Source organism: Ovis canadensis, chromosome 9 (genome assembly GCF_042477335.2).
Source record: "Ovis canadensis isolate MfBH-ARS-UI-01 breed Bighorn chromosome 9, ARS-UI_OviCan_v2, whole genome shotgun sequence".
Lineage (NCBI taxonomy): Eukaryota > Metazoa > Chordata > Mammalia > Artiodactyla > Bovidae > Ovis > Ovis canadensis.
Window position 1 is genome coordinate 25617386 of NC_091253.1, and position 26310 is coordinate 25643695.

Sequence of the window (26310 nt, forward strand, 5' to 3'; positions counted from 1 at the left end):
CGTGGCGGGTACCTCTGATTCGTCCCTCCTTTCCTGGAGCTTTTGAGGATCTCAAAAAGAGCCCCGAACCCAGCGTCCGAGACTTCGCCAGCAGGCAGGCCTCCTTCCTTCAGAAGGTGGCAGCCAGACCACGGTGACCTCCAGCTGTCATCCCACCCCCGTCCCCCTCCCCCGTGCCCACTGCACCGCGCAACCCTTTCCTGTCTGCACAGAGCTTGGCTGCATGACATTTTCCCATTTGAAAGAAAGATCTAGATTCAACAAAGAAGTGTCACACCTCTGCGCTCCCTGCCCACCATCCCATGGGCCCCCTGGAGACACTGGCAGGCCAGGAGATGGGCCTGGACCGTGTGTCCCCCAGAGACAAACTGTGAAGTCTGGGCAGGGACTCCCACTTGTGGCCACTAGGTGGCTTCCCAGTGACCAGAGCCCAAACCACGGCCTGCCGATGTCCTGGGTGCTGAGGGGGCACTCCCAAGGCATCCACGGCCCTTGGGGCTCACGGCTGAGTGGAGTCACTCACCATGGCGCCCCCACAGGCTTCAGTCTGTCTCCGGCTTAGAGCTGGTCACTGGGAGGCTGATGGTGGGGAAGAGGTCCTTGGCTGGTCTCCCTCTGCCCAGGGGACTCGAAGTCACCCTCCACCCCCGTCTCTAGCCTCCTGAGCCCCGTCAGGGCTGGCACTTGGAGTTGGCAGCAGAACTGACCTGGCTCAGTCAGATCTTCCAGGTGGGCTTGGCCCACCCTGAATGACTGAGGCGAGGGTCTCAACACTCTGAGCCTCAGCTGTCCAATCTGTAAAATGGGTAGTAAAACCTTCCTCCAAGACCCCTTGGAAGGTTGAGTCCAAAAGAGGTCCCCAGACTCCGAGGGAGCCCCTGAAGACCCACCTGAGCTTCAGTGGGTCTTTCCCCTCCCAGCCTTGGTTTCTCCACTTGTGCAATGGCGGGGTGGGCCCTTCCCTTGCCTGAAAGAGCCTCCTTGCTGGAGTCCTCCCTAGGGCCTCCCCCAGCTGGCCACTCTCCAGCAGGAGGTCCAGCCCCGCCCAGCCTACCCCCTGCCTTTCCCCCCATGTGCCCTCCCAAGCCCTCCCCACTTGGCCCAGGCAGAGCTTCTACCCAGACAGCTCTCCCCACATCCCCCACCTTGGGACCTCCATGTGACCCGGCCCTCAAGGGCCTGCCAAACAAGGCCCCCCACCCCTCGTCAGGCTGTCCCACCATTCCCCATAGACTGTGAGCCCCTCGGGACAGGCCTGGGGTTGCACCCAGGAGGCCCCACAACTTGGACGGTGGGTTGAAAAAAATACAGCAACTGCAGACTCACTGGTGTTGTTCAATATGACCGGGGAGAGGAGTAAATGACCCTGGGCAGAGCTGGGGCCCCTACCCACCCATCTGTGAGTCTCTGAATGGCGCCACTTGAGGAGGGGCTCTGGGTGGGTTTGGCTTTTCACAGCTCTGTTTTGTCCGCGGGCCCCTGTGGGTGCCCCCATCCCACTTCTGCTACAACCCCTGGCTGGGAAGAGGGTTCCCTGAGCCCAGCTGGGTGGGGGGTGCCATCTCCCCTAAAAGGGAGGCTTCCCTGATTCCCCCCAGTGGGCAGTGAGCAGTGGGGCCTCCTGCACGTCCCCCTGCCTCACCCCAGTTCATCCTGCACCTGGGAAGTCTGGTCTTAGTAAAAGCCTGGAGCTGGCTAGGCCTGGGCCCCAGAGGCTTCTGCAGCCAATGGTGACTAGATAAACCCCCGGGGGGAACCGAGACAAGTGAAGCCTGAAGTTGAGGGAGCACAGGCCTTACCAGCAGGGTGGAAGGCTCTAGACCCGGGCACACAAGAGGTGCCCCGCTAACCAGCAGCAACAGTTGACTGCCAGGCTGGCCACAGCAGGCCAGGGGCAGGAGACAGGGCCCTGAGTCCTGGTTGGGGGGACCACCATCCCACCCGGGGAAGGCGCGGCCAACCTGACCCAGGGAGGGGCCAGCCCCGAGCTCTGCAAGAGCAGAGAGCTGCTCACGGAGCAGGGCAACATCCGTGCCCTCCAGCAGGCCCAGCCCCCAACACACTCTGACCTTTCACCCCAGGAACCCCAGGGTCACCCTCCACCCCTCCAGCTTCCCCTCCCCACCCTGAGGTGAGGAGTCGGCATGTCCCTCCACCCCAAGCCCAGTGGGCATCATCACCCTCTCCCTTCTCTGGGCTTCTAAGACTGAAGTGAGGACACTTAGTCGGGGGCAGGACAGGGAAGCCACCCCACCGGACACATGGCCCAGAAGAATTACCAAGTGACCCATCCTGTCCCTTACGGGGGCAATGCCGGTGACCTGGCCCCCAAAACAGCAACAGGGTAACAGGGCAGAGCCCACTCAGGCCTCAGCCCCTGCTCTGTTCAATCTGGGACAGCCCTGCCTTGAGCCAGGGAGTGCAGGGACCCAGCGTGGACGCCAGGGGGTGGCCAAGCACAGCCGGCAAGAGGGAACGCGCCCCACAGCATCCCTGGGTGCCGCCAGCCCCCCAAGGCCACCCACACCCCGTTCTCCAGGCACATACAGCCACAGGGTCTGGTTTTATTGCCTTCGAGTGTCCAGAACACCTGACTGCCCCAGACCCAATAATTTAAGGTGCCAAGAACAGGTCAGGGGGAGGGGCCGCAGATGAGGGGCTGGGCGCAGTGGTTAAAAAATACACCAGCCCCCAAACAAACAGGCCAGGAAGGAGAGCTGCCCGGAGGCGGTGTGGGCAGAGCATTAACAGGACAGCCAGGGACACAGGGCGGGGGGATTGAGGGGATTAAGCCTCAGAGGGACAGTGAGGGCTGAGGGCACAGAGAGACAGACACGCGGGCAGAGACAAAAGGAAGGCTGGACCAGACAGCGGTGCGCACGCATGCACACACACACACGCACCTGGCGTGGACAGAGAGGGAGGGAGCAGACAGAAATCACCCACGAGGGGTGCGGGGGGGCGAGCTGGACGGCTGGTGACGGGTGTGCCTGGGGGGCTGGGAGCAAAGGGCAGAGGGCAGCCGTGGCGGGAGCCCTTCTGAGCCCGCGGCCGGGCGCCCAGGTCCTGAGCTACATGATACAGCACTTGGTCTTGTGTGCGTGGGGGTCCTTGAACCGCAGTCTCTGCTTCGGCCGGTATTTTTCCAGGTAGGTGAGCTGTTTGCTGTTGATGGCTCCGCGCCGCTTCCTGGGCAGACGGGACCGGGGTGGGGGTCAGGTAGGACCCAGGCTCGGCCACCCGCCCTGCCCCAGAGCTGCAGGCCCCAGAGGCAAGAGGGGCTGCAGTGGGTCCCCGTGACCCACAGAGCCCTCCCACCTCTGGGCCTTTGCCCGGGGTGTTCCTTCCGCCAGAATCACAGTCACTGCAGCCACCGCTGCTGCCCTTCAGGTCACCTGGCTATCGCTCCTCCAGGCTGACCGCCTCACCTCCCCAACCCCAAGGTCCCCACACTCCAAGGCCCGCGTGTTTACCTGGGTACCACCCCCTGAAAGCAGAGCCCACGGGGATGGAGCCTGGCATGCCGGCTGGCTGGGAGGGAGAGGAGAGGAGGCGGGAGGTGGCCCTCAGGTGCCTGGGTGTGGGGGTACCTAGCACTGCCCACCAGGCACTTCCGGAGGTCACCTGTCCCCACCGCCCATGACCTCGGACATGGCCGTGGACTGGCTCTGGTCAATGATGCATGGGCCAGGGAGAAGCAAGCCTGCGCTGCTCTGAGTCACCAGGTTGGGCCCAGCCCCCGGTCACAGGCCTCGGACTAGAACTAGGGAACCGCGGGCTCAGCGAGGTGCATGGGGCAGAGCTGACGGTGAAGGCCCGGCCCTTACCCTGGGGCCGCCTGAGATCTGTGCCAAAGCACAGAGCTGCACACAGGCTCACGGAGAGAAACCGTGCGTCTTGTGTGTGTGCACACATGCCAGGGTCCCGAGGAGGCCAGAGCTCCTGTGGGCACACACAGGGCTGGCCGCCTGCCTGGTCAACAAGCTGGCCTCCGGGAGAAAGAGACGGCTGTGCCCTGGGAACTGTCGTCGGGGGAGCAGCACAAGAAGACACCCAGGCACGGACTGTGCACGAGTCTCACACACACACTCACAGTGGGCGGGCTGGGGGCTGGCTCCGGTCCTCTGTGCCCACCCCACTGCCCCTGCTGCCACCCCGGGACCCTGCTCCACCGGGGCTCCTTTCCCAGGGGCCACGGCAGACAGCAGCCTCCTCCCCGCAAGGAGAGGAGGCTGGGAGACCGCCATGGGGGCCGAGAATGGGGTGCAGAGGGCCCAGGGGCCAGGGCTTCAGAAGGCAGTCCTGAAAGATCCTGGGGTGTCGGCTGTCCCAGTGGGGGGGTTGGGGCAGGTGGGGCAGGTGGCACTGGGGGGGGTCCTTTCACTGCTGGGCTGGGTTGGATGGCTTCTGGGGGTTCCTCCGCTCCCAAGAGCTGAGGGGAGTGACACCCCGCGTCAGGAGTGCTGGAGGCTTAAAGAGGTGTCTGCCCCAGCTCCCTGTATCAGAGATGGGTTTGGGGCAGCCTGTTACTCAGCACTGCAGGGCCTGTGCAGACTGATGTACCCCAGGCTGAAGGAGCCATGGGCCCCAGAGAGAGGACAAGCCAGGCACTCCGCGTAGCCTCTCCTCACCCTCTGCTCCCAGTCTGGGAGCAGACCACACACAGAGACCCGTCCTCAGTCGGGGCTAGGCAGCCTGGGGGGTGCGCTGGCACCACAGCAGGAGGCTGCACTGAACTGGGGAAGGCCTGAGAGGATGACACTGGGACAGGGGTCAGGAGTGCCTCCTGTCAGGGCCCTGGGCCCCTGCAGGGTAGGGAGGGAAGGATAAGGACCACCTGCACCCAGACCCCGAGCACCCACCAGCGCCCTTCCCCACCAGCCACTCACTGTCGGATGAACTGGATGGCGTCCTCATACTTCATCCCGCTCTCAATGAGGGCCAGCGCCACGAGGACTGGAGCCCTGGGCGGACGGCAGGGCCAGGTCACCCAGGCCCAGGCACCCATGCCCTCCCCGACGCCTTCCCCTCGGGGCCTGGGGTGGCCCAGGCTTCCCCAGTGGCGCTCCCGCCCCATGGAGGGCACAGGCTCCGCCTGCGCCTGCTGTGTGGCCCCAGGTGGGCAGGGCCACCTCTGTGCCTCAGGCTCCTCGTGTATAAACGTGTAGGTGGGAGGGCTGAAGGAGAGAGAGCAAAGTGCTGGGCTCAGGTCTGCCCGTGGATGAGAGCTTGACTCGGCTGCAAATCACGTTCACGTTTCCCATGACTAGCTGGCGGGTGTGGGGTCTTTGTGTCTGGGGAGGGGCAGGGCTGTCAGCTCCTTCCCGCACAAAGTCCCAGCCACAGCAGTGGGGTGCAGGGTCAGACTTTGGGAAGGACTTCCGCCCCCCCAACCCCTGGAAGGAAGTCTCGTGATGTGGGCTCAGCACCCACACCCAACGGCAAGCCAGGCCAAGAGGTCCCCAAGTTCAAGCCAGCTGCCCTGCCCCCCTGGCTCACCGCCCCAGGCCGGCCACGCAGTGCACAGCCACGCAGCTGCCAGGGTCATCACAGAACTTGCTCTTCAGCAGGCTCAGCCAGTCCTCCACCACTTTGCCGGGCGGGGGCGCCCCGTCATCAAACGGCCAGTCCTGCAGAAGGCAGCAGCACGTGAGGACCCCAACTTGAAGGTGGGGTGAGAGCCGGGGCCCAGGCCAGCCTGCCCAGGGGCAGTCTGACAAGCAAGGAGGATATCGGGAGCCCCCCGAGGGTGACGGTCGGGGCAGAGGCCCCAGAGAGCGCCCCCCTGCAAGGCTCCTCCCCATCGTCTCCTCCAGGAAGCCTTCCCAGAACACCCTGCTCTTCTGGGGGGGCAGCTGCGGGAGCCCTACTCCCCCTCTCGTCAGTCCACGCTGTGGTTCTGGACTCACCCAGCCTGAGCTGTTCTGGGCCCACAGACCCAAGGGGCCTGGTCCATGAACATGGCTGACATAGGCCTGCCTGTTTCCCCAGCCCCCAGCACAGCGGCACAGAGCAGGTCGGGCCCAAGGCTGGAGGCAGCGCACTTCCCACGGGGCACATTCACGGGGGACCGAGGGGCCACCCCAGAATCAGCACCGCTTGGCAGCAGGGGTGCATCCACGTGTCCACCAAGGCCAGGTACCCGGGCATCTGACCCTGTTCCCAGAGTTCAGATTCAGCACCCCTGGAGGGCCCCTGGAGGCCACGGGTCTGCCCAGCAACTGCTTGTCTAACCTAAAGCCCTTCCTGCCGCAGGGGAGGCGTGGGAAACCCCTGTGCTCTGGGTTAGTTTACAGCGTTCACTTGGTGCCCTTCAGGCACCCCCGCTCTAGACGGGAGGACCCCGGGTCACTCAGCGGGGAAGGGGCAGGCCTGTCCGCCCCAAGGCTCCGGCCCCTCTCACCACCTTCATCAGCATCACCTGGCTCGGGGGCCTCCCCACAGGGCAGGAACCACGGGGCCCATCCCACGGGGCCTGCTGCCTGGACGTCGGTCCCCACTACCGGGGACCAAGGAAACCGCCCCAAGAGTCCCTCCCCGCAGCCTCCGGAGAGCCTCCCCAGGGACCCGCCAGGTGCACCCAGCCCACCCCGGAGAGGCACCCGCTGCCTGGCAACAGGGCCCCAGAAGCCGAGCGAGATGGAGAGGAGCCCAGGGGCCGCGCCGACGCTCTGGAGATACAGCCTGCCCACAGACACGGCGGGGGCAACCGGGTGCGCAGCAAGGCCACACACACCTGCCACCCCGCCCGGACCCGGCCACCCCCCACCCCACCACACGCGGCCCTCACCACAACCGTGATGCCGTCCTTCTCCAGCGGGGCCTTGTCGTAGGTCACCTCACACACGCGCACCACGGTGGTGGCCCCGTACTTCTTCAGGTCCTGGCAGGGAGGGAGGAGGGCGACAGGGCTGGGCAGGGGACCCCACGGCTCTCTACGGGACAGAAAGGCTGGGGCCCAGCGTGAATCGCCAGCGGCTCACGGACTTTTGGGCTCAGGGACCTGTGGGGATGGGACAGCTCTTCCTGATGCTTCTGGGGGCGAGTGTCCCTGAGCTTGCCCCACGGCAGGCAGGGTGACCCACCCACCCGCATCACCACTGAGGCGTCACAGCTGGGAGCCCAACTTCCAGCACGACCTCCCTCCTCTTGGATGCTCAGAACCCCAGAGCACTCCAGCAACTTCCAGACCAAGCTCCCGGGTCCCCAGGCAGGGCGAGGACACCAGAACCCACACATGAGCCCCTGCGTAGTCCTGCTCTGAGTAGCCCTCCCAGCCCGGACTGCAGGGACAGGTCCACCCCGGGGCTAGACCCTGCATGGGGGCCTTCAGGGTCTGAGGGGAGGGGCACCTCGGGGCGGGGAGGGTGGGCACCTGCCCAGAGGACACCCAGGAGGAAGCCCCAAGCTACCCGGGGAAAGGTCAAGGCAGTTCACAGCCAGCGCAGGGATATTTATACACCGGGGTGGGGGCGATTCGCTGCATGGGGTCCACGTGCAGCCACCCCCACCTGCTCCCGGCAGCTATTTTAGGAGCAGTGAGGAATCAGCCGCTGGACCTTGCTCATCATGCGATGAGGACACTGGACACAGAGAGGAGAGCACAGAGCTATTCTAAGAATGCGGGGAGCAGGGGGCGGGGCAGGGGTGGGGCGGGGCGGGGCGGGGCAGGGGCAGAGCGGGGCGGGGCAGGGGTGGGGCAGAGCTCTGAGCCAAAGGGGCACCGCAGATTCCTCTGGGCCTGCAGCTGAGGGTGCTGCCACCCAGACCAGGCTGGGCCCGGACCTCATGACAGACTGAGTGCTGACACCTGCCCCACTCTGAGCCCTGACCCTGGTCACACACTGAGCCCTGAGCCTGGTTCCACTCAGCCCTGAGCCTGGTCACACACTGAGCCCTGACCCTGGTCACACACTGAGCCCTGAGCCTGGTCCCACTCTGAGCCCTGAGCCTGGTTCCACTCAGCCCTGAGCCTGGTCACACCCTGAGCCCTGACCCTGCTCACACTCTGAGCCCTGAGCCTGCTCACACTCTGAGCCCTGACCCTGCTCACACTCTGAGCCCTGACCCTGCTCACACTCTGAGCCCTGACCCTGCTCACACTCTGAGCCCTGACCCTGCTCACACTCTGAGCCCTGACCCTGCTCACACTCTGACTCCCGACACTGGTCCCACACTGAGCCCTGACTCTGCTCACATTCTGAGCCCTGACCCCAATCATGGGCCATGCAGGGGAAAGCCCTCCTCCACAGGGTCCCCAGCTCAATGTCTAGAGTCCAGGCCTCCCGACGGCAGGGTGCCGACTGCCTCCCTCCATAGTCTAGCGTCTACACAGTTGCTGAAGTCCTCCTGTGCCCGGGCCCCTGTTCAACCACGAGGAGCACTCAGAGGGGCTTATATCTTGCTGCAGAGGGAACAGCTGGAGGTCTAAGGTCACAAAAGGCCCAGCACACAGTCACAGGCTCTGTAAACAGCAAGGAGCACTGCAGAGGCCAGTCTCCTCCAGGAGCCCCACGGAGAACGGCAGACTCTGCAAACATTTGGTCCCATCTGCCGGGGCCACGAGCAGCAGACAGCTCGCCTGCTGGTTCTCGGGGTACAGTGGTCACTCTCTCCCGTGGCTGGCTTGGACTGCTGCCCAGCCCTTCTTCACACAGATACCTGTGCTGAGAGCTCCCAGGAGCCCCTGGAGCCCATGGGCTTCCTGCAGCCTGGGCTGGCTGTGAAGCTGGCCTTCATGCCCTGTCCCCACTCTGCTTTCTCCAGGCTGTCTAAGCAGCCGGTCCTCTCCTGGGGGAACCACCACCCTCTTCTCCTCCTGCTCAGCCTCTGTACAGAGGCCAGATGGCCAGCAAAGGGCTCAGGACTGCACCAGCCATAGGGACGACCTGAGGATGCGAGGCCTGTCTCACCTCCTACCTCTGCACCTGTCTCTGCTCAGGTGGCACAGGTCCCACTGCCCATCCCACTGACCCCCCGCAGCCCTCACACCCCAGCCCCCCACGCACTCTCGTGTGCCTCTCCCAGGGGGCCTGTCATCCCAAGCTCTCCTCTCACTCGGAGGCCCCCAGCCTCGCCGTGAGGCGTGCCAGATGCTCACCTCGATGAAGCTGCTGAGGGTGGCGTTGGTGGGGTTGTGCGTGATGAGGAAGCGCATGTTCTTGTAGCTGACCTCCACAGGGGCCGGCCGGTTCATCCGCGCCATGGCTGCTGCCCGCAGACGGGGCTGGGGACGTGAACGCAAGAAGGGTCCACCACCCCCCAGAACCCGAGGGGCACGAGATCCCTGTGCTTGTCCAAGAGAGAGAAAATGCTTTAAAAAAAAAAAAAAAACCTGCCCCCCAGACCCCGCACAAATATTGTGCAAATACTTGGGTAGGGGGAGGATGCTGCCCGGATCACGGGTGGATGATTAAAAAAAGAAAACCCAACACTTTACAACACAGAACAAAAGAGCCCCCAGAAGTAAAACAGGCCAAGTCCGAGCTCCTGCCTCTCAGGGCTGGAGGATTACTAGCGGGCAAAAGCAGAAATAACAACCACCAAAAAACTCAGCAAAGAGAACTTTAAAAAGCCCAAAGTGAATCCGGCTGCCGAAGCTGTGGCCAGCGCTGCGCCTGTCACCGGGGACACCCCCCTCGGCATCGGTGGATGGCTAGAGGGCCACTCTGCTCCAAGGCCCCAGACCCCAAGGATTAAAGGCAGAACGAACTTGAAACTGAACCAATGGGGCCGCCGTGGGGTGGGGGTGACAGGCAGCGGCCGCAGGCGGACAGCGGGCAGCAGTGACACGGGGCCTCCGTCACGTTACCCCATTGGGGTAGGGCGAGTCCTGGAGCGGGGCGGGGGGCTCAGGCCACAGAGCCAGCCCCGGGCCAGGCAGCGGAGGCCATGAGCGGGCGAGGGCAATGGTGAGGCCGGAGGCACGGGGGCCTCAGCAGCGGGCACGGTGCAGATGCTGGGCGCGGCAGTACTCAGGGCTGCCCCCCGAGGGCCTCTCCATAAATCCCAGGCTGGTCAGCGGCAGGCAGCGTCTGGGGAGGGGAGAGAAGGCAATGAAAAGGGGTCCCGGTTCGTGCCCCTCCCTCACCAGGCCTCGGTTTCCCTCTCAGGAAAACCACAAATGTGCTGAACCCCAACACATGATTTCAAGGCATCTGTGGTGACAGAGCCACCCCCCAAAGCCCAGGCCCCTCCACAACGCCCCGCCCCCGCCACCAGACGGTCAGACCCGTCCTCCACGGAATTCCGGCCTCTGCGGTGTCTCTGAGCCCAGATCACTCTGGAGCAGCCCCAGTCCTGAGGGCAAGGGGCTCCAGCACAGAGGCCAAGGTGACAAAGCACAGTGGGGGTGGGGGCGGCATGGCAGCCCCCCCACAGACACGAGCCACCTTACACGCCTCTCAAGGGCTCCCCCTTGGAAACCCGAGGCTCTGGTCAGCCTCTGCCCTGGGCCGCTGTCCACCACTCACCCACAGGGCTGGCCACAGGATGGAAGCAAACAAGCCACTGCCCCCCAGGAGCTCAAAGAAGCAGGCACAGCCCACAGGAGCCCACAGGCCGGGGCCGGCTGCCAGGCGCTTGCCAAGGTGGCGACAACACGGGTGGCCGGGACTGGGGTCCCACCGTGACAGGGCCTCAAGGAGGGACATTACCGGGCCTCAGATACGGCCGTCAAGCACCTGCAAGCCTGTCTCTCCCTCTCTAGGCCCCAAAAGGCCAGGGCCAGGGGCCCCAACAGGAGCAATGAGCCCCACTCCCACCCCCATGGACAGGCTCGGAGACCTTGAGCACGTCACTAGCCTCAGTTTCCCCATCTGCAAACTGAGGGCCCAGAGAAGATGCCCCCAAGGCTTCTCCAGCACAACCCAGTGGTCAGCAGACCCCTCCATCCACTGGGCTCAGCCTGGCCCCGCCGTCAGAATCCACACCTGCTTACCGGGCAGGTCCTTCATCCACCCACCCAACACCTCTTACCTCTGCCCCGCCCAGCACCCCCTTCCCCAGCTGTCCACCAGGCCGGCTGGGCCCCTGGAGCCTCAGCCCAGGTGCAGACCGGGCCTGCAGCTGGGACCCGGACACGGCGGGGTGGGGGAGGCTGGCGGCTCCATGGCTGCTCCAGGCTCACGCTCTGCCCCTTGCCCAGTTCAGGACGGTTACGTGGGGGTCCCCAGGGAGGGGGTCAAAGGCAGGGAGAAGGGACCGCACACAATCCCAGAGCAGGCTTCCACTCGGAGTGCGGGCAAGGAAAGAGCCAGCCGCCAGGCGCCTTGAGCAGCACGCGAAAACCTGCCCTCCTGGGGCTGTGGGAGGTCCCCATGCATGCATGTTTACAGAAGGGAGGGAGGGAAGGGGCCCAGGGAAACCGCAGGACGACAGGCCTCTCCTAAGGGCCCGACCCGCCACCTCCCCACCTGCTGGACACCTGGGGAGACCCCGCGGGCAAGGGCAGACGGCCTGACTCTCCTGCCAGCGTCCCTGGAGAGCCACGCCACAGTCCTGCCCATGTGAAACCTGTCACCTGCATGCAGGGGCCTGGGGTCAGGCTGGCTGGGGGCAAGGATCAGGGCCCTAGATAGAATGGGGTCAGGGTCTGGGCTGAGGCTGGACCAAGAGCACTGCCCAGCTGGGCTGGGGTCTTGCCAGACACCCTACTTGTCTCCTCAACATCTAGGGCCCTCATCCCCAGGTGAGAGGGAAACAGTGAAACCCTTCTTGCTGCCCCCAGGCTGTCCCACCGGGCTTAACCAGGCCTGCGGCCTCCCCCTGGGGCAGAGCCCCTCTTCCTAACCACACCACCCCCACCTTGAGGTCACCAAGTAAGTCCCCAGGCAGGGCTGAGCCAAGTCCACCAGCCAGTACCCCTCACGCCCACCCTCACCTCCACCCTGGGAAACAGGAGCCCTCCTGGAAGCCCGAGGCCCCTCCCTCTGCCTTCCTGCCACTGGCCCCACACCACCATCCTGGGGCCCCAGCTGCCCCGCAGCCCCGCTCGAGGCTCTAAGCTCTCTGCTATGTCCCTGACAGTCCTCCTTTCCAGAACCATTAGGAGAGGCCCCCGCCTGGCCCCTGTCCGCAGTCGAGTAAACAGGCCAGGGCGGGCTGAGGGACCTTCCAGGGCCCTGAGCAGGCCAGGCCCGGGAAGAGCTCCCCGTGAGAGTTCCCAGGCTCAAGTCCCGGTGGCACAGCTGACTGAGGAGCTGGAGTTTGACTCCAGAGGGCTTCCAGAGTGCCAGCCTCCGTGGACCCGGGATCCTGTCTGACATGGGGGAAGGCTGCAGGGCCAGGGTTCATCGGGGTCCCAAGAGAGCTAAGGAGGGGTTGCGTGGGAGCACCGTGCCCAAGACCGGCGGAAGGGCGCGGGTGGGGCGGTGGGCGGAGACCCCCTGTCCCGCAGCGAGCACCGTAGGGTGCGGGAGGGGCTCGTTCCAAGGGCACGGCTCCCTCCCGGAGCGGGGCTGGGGTCCTCCCGGGACGCCCCCCGCCCTCGCGGCCTCGGCTCACCGGCGGGCCAGAGTCCTGCCGCTGCCTCCATTCGCGCGGGACCGGATAGGGCCGGGCGCGGCGGCCGAGACTCAGTGCGCGGGGCGCGCCGGCCTCCCCGCGGACGCCCGGCGGCCGGGCTGCGGGGGGGCTATTTATAGCGCCCGGGCATCACGTGGGCGGCGTGGCCGTGACCAGCGGGCGACCCTGCTGGTAGTGACTCCCACACCTGCCGCCTAAATATAACCACAGGCCAGCCCGCACGCCGGGGCAAACAAAGAGGGCTGGGCCGGGAGAGGAAGCGGCGGAGGAAGGGGAAACGCAAGGGCGGGGGCGCTGCCCGCGCACCCCGCCTTCCTCCCGCCGTGCCCTGAACCCTCCAGCGGCTCCCCCAGCAGGGAGCGGGCGCTGCCCCAGGTCCGGAGGAGCTCAGCTGGAGCCGAGGCCCCGGCGGGGCCCTCGGTGCAGGTCAGGAGGGCGAGCTTCCTTTGGGAATGGAAAGGAGGGTGCCCCGTGGCCCAGGTGGGTCCAGAAGCTGACGCCCACAGGATGAAGGATGGTGACGGACACCTGGTCTGGCCCTGCTCAGAGAGCTACCCAGCTCCCCAGCCTCAAACGCCAGGACCTCTCTACTTGCTGAGCACCTACTGTGTCCGTCACTGAATCCTCGACACACCCCTGGGGGTGCTGCCGTGGCTCCCTCTTCCCCAGTATGCAGGTGGGGAAACAGGCAGGGGGACACTCGAGGAGGCAGCTGTCACCCAGGGAGGGTCTCCACCCCTGCTCATCCTCCAGTGCTCAGTGCAGACGCCCCCTCCCCAGGAGGCCCTCTGTGATGGGAAACCCTCCCCTGGGCCCAGGCCTGAACCCCCAGCAGGGTGCTGGCTTCACCTCCTGGAAACACCAACTCAGGAACACACGCGCTCCCCAGACTGTGAGCCCTGAGAGCGCACAGCTGCGCACCGCAGGCAACCGTGTACCTGCCCCGGCCAGCTCAGGAGCCCACGGAAGGGGGTGGAGCAGGGTGGGTAGAGCCCCCAGCACACAGGGTCCCCAGAGGCCCTGCCTCGCTGGGAACCCGGCTCTGAGCCCAGCTCCCAGCCAGCCAGCCTGGCCCCTGCAATCATCGGTCAGCGCCGCAGGGGCGGGGTGGGAGGAACTGGCCGGGGGCCCAGCCCAGAGCAGGGCCGGGTCCCAGGCTCTCCCCACACACATACCCAGAGTGTCAGCCAGGCCCAGGGACCCACACTCCCCCACCCCTGCCAGGCGAGCAGGCAGAGGCGAGGAGAGGACAGCCGTGTGCAGAGCAGAAAGGCGGGCCGGAGCCCCGCCCCAGCCAAGCCAGGTCCCTGCCACCAGCTCAGGAGCCCCGGGGCAAGGGCTCCTCCACCCAGAACCAAGGTGGGCTCAGCCCAGGACGCCCATTCCAGTGCTCTTAGGTCCCAGCTTCCAGCAGCCTCTTCCTACAGGCCAGCTCTGGGCCCTCAGGGCCCCACCAGTATCCCATCTGGACAGCTTTCTGAGCATCTGTCCCCTCAGACACCGTGGTGGGTGCTGCACGCCATGAGTAGAGCCCATCGGCCACACTGTATTAATAAAATAGCAGCTCAGAGGGGTCGAGGGACTCAGCCCGAGTCACACAGCCGACAAGCAGAAGAACCAAAGTCGAGCTGAGTTTTGCTGACCTCCGGAGACCCTCACCCTCTGGAGAGAGGACCCCTGGGCAAGCTGCTCTCCTGCCATGTCACGCTGCATCCCCATCCATACAAGCTAAGAGGTCCCATCAGCTTTGTGGACCTGCACCCAGGACCCAGAGCCCACCAGGCTGCTGAGGCCGCAAACTAGCACCCCTGTCCCCCCCGTCACTGGGGGCACCCGCTCTGGCCAGGCCTGGGGGGCACCTGCTGGCCTGGCATCATCCCAAGCCCTTCGGAGAAGTCTATTTTTATCAGGGCAGGAGCCATTCCTGGAATCCTCCCAGACAATCCCAAGTCCACTTGCTGCTTGGGGGCGGGGAGGGGACCCAACAGGCCGAGCCCACACCCACCCCTGGGGAGTCTCCCCAGAGCCCTCTGCTCCTGTGCCCACAGCACCAAGGGTCCGGCCCCCTCACTGACCAAGTTCAGCTGCCTGCCCTCTCTGCAGCCACAGGCCCTTCAGAGCAGTTTCCCCACCCCCCGGGGAACGTGTGTCCTGAAGGAGGGGCTCAACTCCACCCGCCTCCTCTGCACAGGGCCTGGCACTAGGAGGCCCCCCACTTGTTGTGGAAGGAACAGATGACCCAACGTCCTGGGCAGAGCTCCAGATCTGGGCACCATCCAGAAACCATCACGGGATCGCAGCCCCTGAAGTCCAGAGGAACCTCAGAGGTCACCCGCGCCGTCTCATCACCAGCTTGCACACCTCTGGTGACAGGGGTGGGGGGGTGGGGGGCTCGCTGCTCTTTGGCAGCACCTTCCATGCTGGGCAGCTCCCCGAGTTATGCATCCACTCCTTCTAGGGCCTCCTGGATGGGCCCCAGCAGGAGGCACCCTGCAGAGTAGGCGCTGTGGAGGGCAGAATTGGAGGATCGGGTGGTCAGGGAAGGCTTCCTGGAAGAACTGGCCAGGGAGGGCGACAGGCATGCAGCGCATATCTGGAAGCTCATCATCAGGGCTCAACCAGCTGCCCCGACTGTGCGACCTGGGGCTGTCACTTGCTCTCTCCAGAGCTTGAGACCTCCTCTGTAAGTGGTGACACTGCCAGGAAGGGAAGCCACTTTCCAGTGGTGCCAGCTCCAAGCCAGTCAAGAGGTGCCCAGGCTCTGACCTGGAAGCAGAGCTGTTAGGAGCAGGCTTGAGTTTCCACCCGGGGAAGGCACCTGTTCTCTGCCAGGATCTGGGGATAAGAAGAGGGCTGCAAACACACTGCCCCCAGATGCTGCACAGGGTCGCCCTCACCACACCGGGTTTAACAGTGCCTCATGGACTTGGTGCACTCTTGCCAACCCAAGTGGCCGGCACCCACATGCCATCAGCCCCCAGCACGGCCCGGGCAGGCCACAGTGCCACTGTGGACTCAGGAGCAGGCAGGTGGGTGTGGGCGAGGCTGCTGGGCCCTGGCCTGGCCGTCACCAGTGGTGGGCACAGAGCAGGCAGCCAGGTGAGCCAGACCAGGCACCTCGGGTCTTCTGAACCCCGTGGCCACCCCGAGTCCACCAGGCCCACCCAAAGCCTCCCTGGTCTCAATGGCACCACCAGGCAGGCACCCAGGTGAGGGGTTTGGCCTCCCCACAGCTGGGCTCCCGGGGCCCTGGCCCTCCCCACCTTGGCCTCAGCTGGCCTGGCCTCACCTTGCGGGGCCTGGGGCCTCCCCTGAAGGGCGCAGCGCAAGAGGAGAGGGCAGAGGACAGGCAGAGGGCCGACATGCCCACGGGATCTGGGGTTGAGCCTGACGCTGTCTGGGACCACCCACCCCTGGGGGCCCCTGCTCCTCATCGGAAAAAGGTATGACAAGCCCTGCCCGGCCGGGACAAGGGCCCATGGGCACTAATGGCTGGAAAACGGGGCCTCTGTGGCCAGCAGGCAGCAGCTCCGACGAGGGGACAGGGCAGCAGGAGAGGCAGGGCTGCCAGGAGCCCTGCAGGTGTCACCTCTGCCCACCACAGCGTGGGCCCCCACCGGAGCCAGCGCCCTCTCCCGCATGCTGGTCAGCGCTTCCTGCTGGGGGCCCACGGTGGGGGCACGTGCAGGGTCAGTGGCGCGTGGAAGAGGCGGCTCCAGCTGCCCAGGCATTCTGCCTGTGCCGCCACACGGGGACACCTGGCCGCAGCTCATCCCAGAGGCCCGCACGCGGGGGGCTGTGCTCTGGGGCTGCCTGCCTCTGCCCGATGCCCCACCGTTCGCCCGTCGCTGACCAGGACCCCCTCCCCAACCTGAGGCCTCAGCCGTGGCTCTGAGCCCAGTCTGGTGCCCGGGTCCTGCCTGCAGCCTCCCCTGCTCCCACCCGGGACCTCAGGACTCCTCCAAGGGGGACAGGGGAGCCAGCACCCATTCATCATTCATTCTCCCAATTCACAAATGTCCACTGAGCATCTTCCTCCACTGCTGCGTGCTAGGCTGAGCTTGGGGACACAAGGGAAGAAGTCACCAGTAGATGCAAAAAGCCTGCCCTGCCCTCTCCTGCCCCACCGCCACCCCGATGGGGCATCTGGCCACCCCTCTGCACCCCAACCCCCACCCTGAGAAGCCACCTCCCAGACTGCCCAGCACAGGTGGGCTGGATAATACTGTGGCTGCCCAGAGGGGCTGGGAGTGCCCCCCCAAACCCGTGCAGGTGGCATTACTGAGCCTGGGGTCACTGCAAAGAGACCTCACTCCCCCAGTGCCTCAGTTTCCCAGGCTGTCACCTGCAGGGTTAGAATGTGGCATTTTCACAGTGCCACCTGTCACTGGGCTACCAGGTCCCACCTGGACCACACAGGCCAACGGCCCAGCCGCCCCTCCCCTGGCTTACACCGGGGGAGCACCACCCCCCTACAGCTGCCCCCTGGCCTCCGGGGGTGGACACTGGTGGGTCAAGAGTGAGCAAACCTCCACAACCCCAGGTGGGGTGGGGGTCGGTGGTAGGACACACAGCCAGGCAGTGGACTGAGTTAGACAGAAAGGACGCTGGTGGGGTGGGGGACACGAGGCCTCCCAGCGGGCGCGGCCTTTGCACAGAGACTCAGGACGCACACGCACGGCACAGGTCCCCAAGAGGGGACACGCCAGACCCCCTTGAGCCCCGCAAGAACAGCAAGCCCTGTCTCGCACTGCTTGCCAGTCCAGGACGTTTCCACCACCACCATCGCCCTCGCCTTCACCCTACACACCCCCCATCTGAGGAAGACTGCGTGCCCCGTTCCACACGGAGGCCAGACAGAGACACAGAGCAGAGCTGAGACATGGGTTCCTTCTCTTCGCCCCAGTGAGTCTTGGAAACCTCACGGTTGGGAGCCTGGGCCCAGGGGCATGCTAACACAGACAAGGCCTTCAGTGCAACCGCAGCAGTGGCCCAGCAGCAAGCATCAGCATCAGCAGCTCTGCGTCCTCAACTCAGAGCCCAGCAGCTCTCGGGCTCAACACAATTAGCACCAACCCCTCAGGGGGTTATTAAAACCCAAGGTAATAAGGGCTGACAGTCTAAGCTGCCACTCATCAACAGTAAACATTAACGACGGTAGTTACCGCCTGTCGAGAACCTGCGTTCTGAGGAAGCCGTAAGATAGCTGGAGTCGAAGGCCAGGAGGTCCTCACTTCCGGGCTGGGGGTTCCGCCTCCCTGATCTGTTTGGTACAAGGGGGCTGGACAAGGCCCAGCTGGTCACTGTGAGGCTCAGAGTCCCAATCTGCATTAACAGCCACACCAACCACAGACGCACGTGGGTCAGGCTGTCGCCAGCCCCAGAGCACCCCCTAGGGCACCTGCTGACCGGGCGACCCCAGACAGCCCCCCTCACCCCGGCTGGCAAGGACTGCCGCCTCCTTTCACGCCCCAGCATGGTGACACGTGACCAACCATGTGGTCACTGTGTCGTGACCCTCGTCTAACAAGAGAGGACACGGGTGCAGGAGGGTCTCGATCACTACTCAAGGGGCAGAAGAACCAGGCTGTACACCCCCCCCACTGGCCCTGGGGCCTTGCTCTGCACTGTGACCCTGTCTCTCTGCCAACTGTGTGACCAGCGGTCCCACTCACCCTCACCCTGTACCACTGAGGCAGGGGTGCCACGCCCCGGAGGCCCAGGGCGCACAGCAATATCACAGGGCCTGGAAGGACAAGGCCCCTTCGCCCCATTGGACGGAGGAAACCACTGAGGCTCCCCACTGAGCCATAAGCATGAGCAGGAAGGCCTGGGGACCGAGAGGCCCGTGGTCTCTTGGGCTCTGCCCCCACAGTGCCCACATCCCAGGCCCCACCCACCTGAGCCTGCCGGGAGCCCCAGACACTCACTCTCTGTCCCGTGTCCTGAGTCCTGGAGGCCTGCAGAGGCCGCGCCCCCAGCCCAGCTTTATCCCAGGCCTGGCCTCCCGCCCTCCCCACGTCAAAGGCCCTGGGACCGCCCGCCGGCCCAGGAGGCGAGGGCTCAGGCAGGGGCAGCCCCGGAAGGATCCGGGCTCCCAGGGCAGTCCCGGCGGCCAAGCAGGGAGGTGGGGGTGGGTGACAGGACACAAGTCGGAGTTCACGGCGGGCACCCCAGTCTCGGGAAGAGGGCAGGAGAGCCCCTCCCCCGTGGGCCAGGCTCTGGGGCCCACTGGGGGCAGGACAGTCCCCAGGGCACTGTAACCGCTGGCAGGCAGAGCTGAAGGAGACAGGCGGGGCAGGTGGGCGGCAGCAGAGCACTGGGGAGGGGTCAGAGGCCCAGCCCCCGGGCCTGCGGCTGGCAGGGTGGGCGCTCTGAGACACAGCTTGGGGGCTTCCCAGGTCTTTGGCCTGCCTCCTCACTGCCTGCTGTGGGCTGGAAAGGGGCTCCCAGGGCCCTTTCCTTGCAGAGGGGAGCTCACTGCACCTCCAGAGAAACAGCCCAGCCCTCTGCAGTCTGCCCCCCACCTAAGAAGTTCCCCAGGAACCCCCGAGCCTACTCAGGGGGCAGCCAGGTTTGCCCAGAGCCCCCCTCTGAGCTCAGTGCTCAGCTCCTCCTGTCGTCCTGTTTCCTCCACAAGGAAGTGGGGGAGAAAGCCAACAGGCAGGCTAGCCCACCCACCCAGGCCTGGGGCCGGCTGCAAAAGCACTAAGGAAGTGGGAACCCCCACCCGTGGGGGAAAGGCTGTTCCTGCTTCCCAAGGTCAGGGTCACTCGCCCCTCCCCCACCAGGATGTTGCCCCAGTCTTGGTGACATCAGGAGGGGTGGAACCCACAGGGCTGGGGTGGGGTGTGTATTTCAGGCTCACCCAGCCCCCAGGCCTGTACTTGGGGGCAGAGGGAGGCCATGCTCTGCTTGCACCCCTCCCGGTGCACAACGGGGGCAGTTCCTACCCTCTGCCCCACATTCGGCCGCCCGTAACCTCCCCCTCCCTGCCCCATCGCTAGGTCCCCGCTGGTCCCCACCAGCCACCACCCCAGACGGAGGCCCTTCCCCAAGGGCCTGTCACCCAGGTTCAGCCCATCGTGACTACCCAGTGCCTCGGCCAACCCCCAAAGCCCTCTTCAGCAATCCCCCAGCCCTCTGGCCCGACGCTGCCTGGGTCCCCCACACAGACATGGGGTGTCCACCGTTCTGGGCCCAGGCCTCCCACCCGCCGGGGACCTTGACATCTGTATTCACACAGGCAGCTGGGCTGACCTGGGGGGCTGGGAGCGGTGTTCTGTAGGTCCTGCCAGGCCCCCAGGCTCTCTGCTGGGAGAGCCCCCCCAGCCCCGGCAGGGGTGGGGTCTGGTTATCTGGGATGCAGAGCCCATCACACTGGGATTCTAGACAGGAGGAACGGAACTTCAAGCCTGCCCTGCGCTCGGAGTTAGACCAGCACCCACAGCCCTGGCATACTCCTCCTGGGCCCCGTGGGGCTGGCACCGACTCCTGGCACCATGCCACCCTGTCTCCAAGGCCCCTAAAGGCCGATGCCCAGAATGGGCCTGACTCCGGGAAGGGCATGGAGTTTCACGGATCCACTTGACACCGATGGCCCCTGAGAGGCCCTCACGCTGCCCCCCCACCAGCGCAAGCCCCTGCCAGGAACACGGAGGCCCCGAGGAGGCCCCTGATCCTGGCCTCCCGAGAGCTAAGCGCTCCCCAGGCAGAGCCCCAGCCCCTCCTATTTCACAAGCACATCGCTGGGACCCTCAATAGGCAGAGGGACCTCTGGGCTCTCACGCTGGGGCCTCAGAGAACGTGGGTGGGAGACGGGGCCTCACAGACGGTCCATGTGGCCTAACAGGCATCACTGCCCGAGAGGAGGCTGCCCTTTGCCCGCCAGGATCAGCTGGAGACCCCACAGGGGTCCTCAGCCGGCAAGGGGACAAGGCCTGCACGAGTGCCCACGGCGCAGAAGTCCTCCTCCGCTGGCTGCTGGGTGCCCTGGGCCCATCTCCTCCCCTCTCTGGGCCTTCTGAGCCAGCAGCCAGGCGCAGGACGAGAAAACAGAACCGCACAGAACCCACAGAGCAGCCAGGCGGCCTGCCGGGCAGGGGCGGAGTGCGCACATGACTGGGTTCCAGCAAAGCCCACCCTGCGGGATGGATCCTGATCAAGCTGGGCGATGGCCCCCACCCCCTCTCCGTGGAGAAGGGGCTATGGCTAACTCCTGGGGACAGTGAGGGGACAGGGTCCCTGAGGGTGGGTGGGAGAGTCTGAGCAGAGGAGAGGGGCTCTGAGAAGCAGCCAGCACCCAGCAGGCACTCTCCCTCCCAAGGGGGAGCAGGGTCAGCTCCCCCCAGCACCCTCAGGCAGGGCCGCCAGTCCCCTGTGCCCACCCGAACCCTCTGCACCCACCAGGGAGGTCGGGAGCTGCGCCGGCCCCTCCTCCTTCAGGACCCTGGCAGCAGCGTGCCAGGGACCTTGGGGGCCCAGGGTCGAGTGGATCTTGGAGCATCAGGGTGTGATGGTCACTTCGGTCCACCCCCACACCCAGGAGCCTGGCCAGAGCAGGACCCCCTGCCTGGCTCACTAGACAGGAGACTGCAGCCCAGCTGAACCCAGGTCCATGGGCCCCCCAGGATCCCCAGGCCACCCTCAGCCACTGCCCAGCTCACCCCTCCTCTTACCTCCCATGCACGTCCCAACCCTGGGCCCAGGGTCCAGCCCCATAAAGGAGGAGAAGGCCGGAGGCCCCTTCCACGTCCTGGCCCCACACGGGGCCCTTGTCACGGGGACCTCCCCACATTCAACCCCAAACTGGCGCTGGAAGGCACCCAGCCCCCCATCATCTGGATTAGGAAACCGAGGCTCAGGCCTCGCAGGGCAGCTCTGAGGGGCTGAGCCAGCATTCCTGGCCAGCCCAGGGTGGGCACGTCTGTGTATTTTCTCCTCCAACCAGGCCCCGGAGAGGAACCTGAGGCCCAGCCTCAGCAGACTTTGGGGCTCCAGGAGGCCCCGTCACCCGGAGCCTGCCCAGTTCCCCCTACTCCACCCCCACCATGTGCCCAGAGCGCAAGGCCACTGGGGGTCAGGCAGGCAGGAAGGGGGCGCGAGATCATGGAGGTGGCCGGGGCCCTTGGCCAAGGCCCTGGTGGACGCACGTCAGAGGGGCCTGCAGGAACCGCGGGAAAGAGCGCTGACCTGGCCTCGGAGGCCACGTCCAAAATAACCAGCCCAGCCACCCTGCAAGGACTCGGCCGGGCGCACGTAGGCCTCTCAGCCCGGGCGCTGCCAAGCTGGGTGCAGAAGGTCATGGCTATTTCTGGGCCGGCCTGGCAGCGAGACGCAGCCCCCCAGTGCCCCCAAAGAGCCGGTGCAAGGGGACAGCCAAAGCAGGTCCCAGCCACAGGATGTGCGGCCTCTACCTGGGGCAGGGGTCCTGCCGGGGGACCCCACGCTGTCCCCTTCCAAAAAGCCCACTGGCATCATCAGCATGTCAGGGTCACGCTGGTCTCATTGGGCAGTTCCGGGCCTTCTCAGCCACAAATCCCTGTGCTGGGCCCTTGGCCGCACAAAGAACCATAGCCTCCCGCAGCATGTGGGGGTTCTGCTCTCTGCTCTCCAACAGCTCCAACCCTAAGTGCACAGGGGAGGCTTTGACTGTGGCTGGAACCCCCTGTGCCCACACGGGCACCCCCTGCCCTGCTGGGCCACAACCCCAGGAACGCCTCGTCACACACAGCCTCCAGCCTGGGGCTCCGCCTGCCTCATGCGGGTCAACACCACCACCCCCATAACTTTGCGGGTGCCAGTGATCGTCTGACTGATGGGAACCTGGGGCCCAGAGAGGACGTGAGACGCTGAGGTGCAGCCTCACTCGAACCCCCAGGCCAGGCATGTTCTCCGTGGGCCAAGGGGAAGGGAATGGGTCCCTTTCATCACCCCAGACCCAGGCTTCTGTCCACAGAGTCTGCCCCTCCCGGCAGAGCACAAGCTTGGGAGCCTGCGCCGGTTCCCACCCTGGCTTCCCCACTGCAAGCTGTGTGCCACTGGGCACGTCTCTCAGCCTTGCTTTGCCTCAGTTTGTTCATCTGTGAAACGGGTTCACTGGAAGCTAATTCCACATGGGGCTGCTGCTGGCTGTTCTCCTGGGTCTGGAAGGAAGCTCCCCTCCCGAGCAGCCTTGCCTGAGTCCCTGGATGCTCCCACTGTGCTGGGCACCCACGGGGGCTCTGAGAGGACTCTGGGATCCCCTGGAGGGTCCACATTCAGGGTCCTGATCCTCCCAGTGGTTTATTGGACACTTGAGAGGACTTCTTCCCACAGGGTGACTCGGAGCCTTCATTTCTCTACACACAGGGCAATCTGGAGGCGGGCAGTCAGCAGCGCATTTCCAGAATGTTTCTGAAGCCAGGCACTAGCAACGAGGCGCCTCCCAGAACCCACCTCGGCAACAGCAGGCTAGGCCAGAGGAGGGCCCCAGCAGCGAGGGTCTGAGAGCCTCTAGGCCTGGTCCCCCCTCCTGCTCGCCTGTGTGTCTGGGAGCATCTCTCTGAGCCTGGGCCCCTTCTGTGAGGACGGACGATGAAGACTGCGGGCAGGGCTTTGAGGGGTGCGGCGGGCAGGCCACGCTGGCAGTCACTGCGTGGCCATCACAGCAGGGCGAGGGCCGAGCACGCACTCCTCCCCTCCCCCGTGTCCCCACCTGGGCCATGCCATGGCGACAGTGACCTGAGGGTGGCAGGATTAGCTCCTGGATGCAGGGGTCCCCTTCCACAAGAACGGCCCAGACGCCCAGCCAGGGAGGGCAGCTGGAAGGCCCCAGCCGCGGGGAGCTCAGCGCCCCCGCCACAGCCCCACCAACCCTAGCAGCACGGCTTCCCCAGACAGAAGGCAGCAGAGGCCAGCACCGCATGTCCGGGGCAGCCGGGTGTCAGGACCTGGGCGCCTGCACCCCCAGCTTAAGCACCTGCTCAGCTCCCAGGGAGGGAGTGGGGACCCATGGGGACAGAGGACCCGTGGGAAACCCTCCTCTCCAGGGCTGAGCCTCCTGCGGGGCTGAGGTGCCTTCCAGCTTGGGGTCTGCACCGGGCCCCAGCTCCCTTGAGGGGCTCTGGGCATGGCTGCGGGCCAGCGGGCAGCCTCAGCTACCCCATCCCTCCCTGCCCAGCGGCTGACTTCAGCCCCTCTCCTTGGACCGCACAGCACAGCTCCACAGCCTCTGGGAGGGGCTGGGGGCAGAGGCTGGGGGAGCTGGCCTGAGGGTCGCCCCCAGGGCCCAGGGACTTGTCTCCACCTGGCAGCATCATGCCAGCCATTCCCACGGTCAGAGGAAGCAGCAGCCCACAGGCCTCCTCCCGAGAGCCAGGCCAGGACTGGGAGGGGACGCTGCCGGCCAGCACCTTGGAGGCCGGGAGGCCCCTGGCGACACCTTCTCCAGGCCGGGCACGGATGCCCAAAGTCAGACAAGCAGGTCCTGCTGTACAGCACAGGGAACTCTACTCAATATCCCGTGCTAAACCATAAAGCAAAAGAACGTGAAAAAGAATACGGATGCAGCAGGCTTCCCTTGTGGCTCAGTGGGTAAAGAATCTGCTTGCAATGTAAGAGACCCAGCTTCGATCGCTGGGTTGGGACGATCCCCTGGAGAACGGAACGGCTACCCACTCCAGTATTCTGGCCTGGAGACTTCCACGGACAGAGGAGCCTTGCGGACTACAGTCCACAGGGTTGCAGAGTCGGACATGCCCAAGTGACTAAAGAGTATATACATATGTATAAGAGCCACTTGGCTGTACAGAAAAAATTAACACAACACAGTAAATCAATTAGACTCCAATTCAGTAAAAACGCCCAGGGCCAGATGGGCGTGAGTGCCAGGCAGCCCCTCCTCACCAGACCCAGCAAGGCCGACGTAAAAAGAAAAATATGGGCAGGGACAGACCAGGCAGGGGACACACTTCAGAGGCCACCAAGCGGGCGCCCTCTTTGCTCCATCTGACCCCTTGGCGACGCTGAGCCCCTGCGGGGACCTGGGGGGCAGAGCACAACAGGAGCTGCCCAAGTGCCCGCCCAGCTCTGTGCCCAGGCCCCTGGGGCACCCTGCCGCCTGGGCTCTGGGACCAAAGCGGGGGAGGCACCAACAGATCCCAAACAGAGAACACAGGCCCCACGCCGCAGGGGGATAGGGGTCCCAGAGCAGGGGAGGGGCCTTTGTGTGCAGGTATCGACCTGCCCCAAGGCCATCAGTCCCCTATCCACGCAGACCAGGGGCAAGGATGCCTACCTGTGCTCCCGCACCTGCTGGGCCCGGCGTCCCGACAGCGAGCAGGTGCTGCTTCACTTTCTCCTGCAAGAGTGGACCGAGCCCCTGCCTGCTGGAGCCCTGGGCCAGAGCCGGGTTAATCCTATTTGCCAGACTAACTGTGAGCCTGCTCAAGCCAGGCTGTGTAGGGCAGGGGAGCTGTTTAAATTTTTTTTTTTTTAATGGAGATAAAATTCACCTAACGTGATGTTCCCCCTTTTAGCTATCTGAAAGTGCACGCTTCGGTGTTTTTTTTAGTACACTCACAGTGTCGTGTAGTCATCACCACCACCAATTCCAGAACATTTCCATCACGCCCTAAAGGTACCCCACGCCTGTCAGCAGGCACTGCCCATCCCCCTGCCCCAGGCCTTGGCAACGGTGAATCTGCTCTCTGTCTCAGTGGATTTGCCTGTTCTGGACGTTTTACACAAACGGAGTAAATCACGTGTGGGCCTTCACATCGGGGTCCCTTCACTCCGGATAACGCCTCCCAGGCTCACCCACACTGTCAGGTAGATCAGGACGCTGAGTGACGTCCGCAGTATGGAGAGAGGACATGTGGGTCGTTTCCAGGTCTGGTCTCACTTCACCCATGGGGACTGAGCTGCAGCACGTTGCCAGGAGCAGGGCTGCACGGGAGGGTCCGGGTGACACGGGGGCCACACGTGGCAGCGCCTGGTCAGCTCCTTCCCAGGCCCACCAGGCTGCCCAGGTCCTGGGGGGACAGAGGCCCCAGCAGCTGGCCGGGAGGGAAGGGGCCTCCAGGGTCCAGGCAGGACAGGGCTGGCCTTCAAGGAAGGGGAAGGTCGGTCAAAGCCTTTTTAGAAGTTAAAAACATAATTGTCAGACAAGTAGTGACCACGGGTCTAAGATCTATTCCATCTGTGATGGGACTGGCAGGCGGCAGTGCTGGTTCAGAGGAGAATCCCTCGATTCCAAGTGCTAAAACCAGAGAGGAGGAGAGAGACGGGAGCTGTTCGACAGGGCAATGCCACCATCCGTGCCAGACAAAGCGGCACGTCCATGAGACTCCCCCACATCCAGGGCAGGTACAGACGTCCCAAGAGAGCTGGACAGCACCCAGCAGTCACAGAAGGGCACGCCGACCCCCTTCTGCCTTAAGAGATCCAACCGGGCAAACGGGGGCTGGCGTCTGGGCGGAGGGCACGGCCTGAGCAGAGGCCTCAAGGCAGGCAAGGGCAGGGTCCCCAGGGCGGGTGGGCTTGAGGTGGGCACTGGTCCTCGGAGTCGCCAGAGGGATGAGGGGGTCTCTGCGATCCCAGATCCAGGCAAGTCACAGAGTCAAGCGCGAGGTGAGGGTGAGGCAGTGGAAACTCCCCAGAATCCCCGGCCAGGGGCGAGAGGACTGCCACGGGCGCTGAGCTGGCAGCACCTGGGCCCAGGTAACTGAAGCCACCTGGGGTGACCAGGACTGGGGAGCATCTACCCAGAGCCAGTCCCCCGCTGGCATCCCAGGGCCCCCACGC

General features: G+C 65.0%; 2 protein-coding genes across 10 annotated transcripts in view; one reads left to right on the forward strand and one right to left on the reverse strand.

The window, feature by feature from the left end:
- LOC138446133 (maestro heat-like repeat family member 5) overlaps positions 1–1325 on the forward strand; it is a 64554-nt gene extending 63229 nt beyond the window's left edge. Inside the window, 1 exon segment of the mRNA XM_069600855.1 lies at positions 40–1325. Within this exon segment, the coding sequence (XP_069456956.1) occupies positions 40–137 (98 nt within the window). The 3' untranslated portion in view covers positions 138–1325.
- A 1219-nt stretch (positions 1326–2544) lies between these two features.
- The window catches only part of PTP4A3 (protein tyrosine phosphatase 4A3), a 32025-nt gene continuing 8259 nt past the window's right edge, over positions 2545–26310 (reverse strand). The window contains exons 1-7 of one of the 9 annotated variants that reach the window (XM_069600860.1): positions 18456–18750; positions 17705–17806; positions 9101–10034; positions 6791–6883; positions 5500–5630; positions 4890–4964; positions 2545–3189 (exon numbers count right to left, since the gene is read on the reverse strand). In XM_069600860.1, coding sequence (XP_069456961.1) covers positions 3072–3189; positions 4890–4964; positions 5500–5630; positions 6791–6883; positions 9101–9205 — 522 coding nt within the window. In that variant the 5' untranslated portion in view covers positions 9206–10034; positions 17705–17806; positions 18456–18750 and the 3' untranslated portion in view covers positions 2545–3071. Of the gene's footprint in view, positions 3190–4889; positions 4965–5499; positions 5631–6790; positions 6884–9100; positions 10035–12504; positions 12779–17704; positions 17807–18425; positions 18751–26310 lie in introns of those variants that run through there. The other 8 variants (XM_069600858.1, XM_069600857.1, XM_069600856.1 and 5 more) reach the window with 8 other exon arrangements.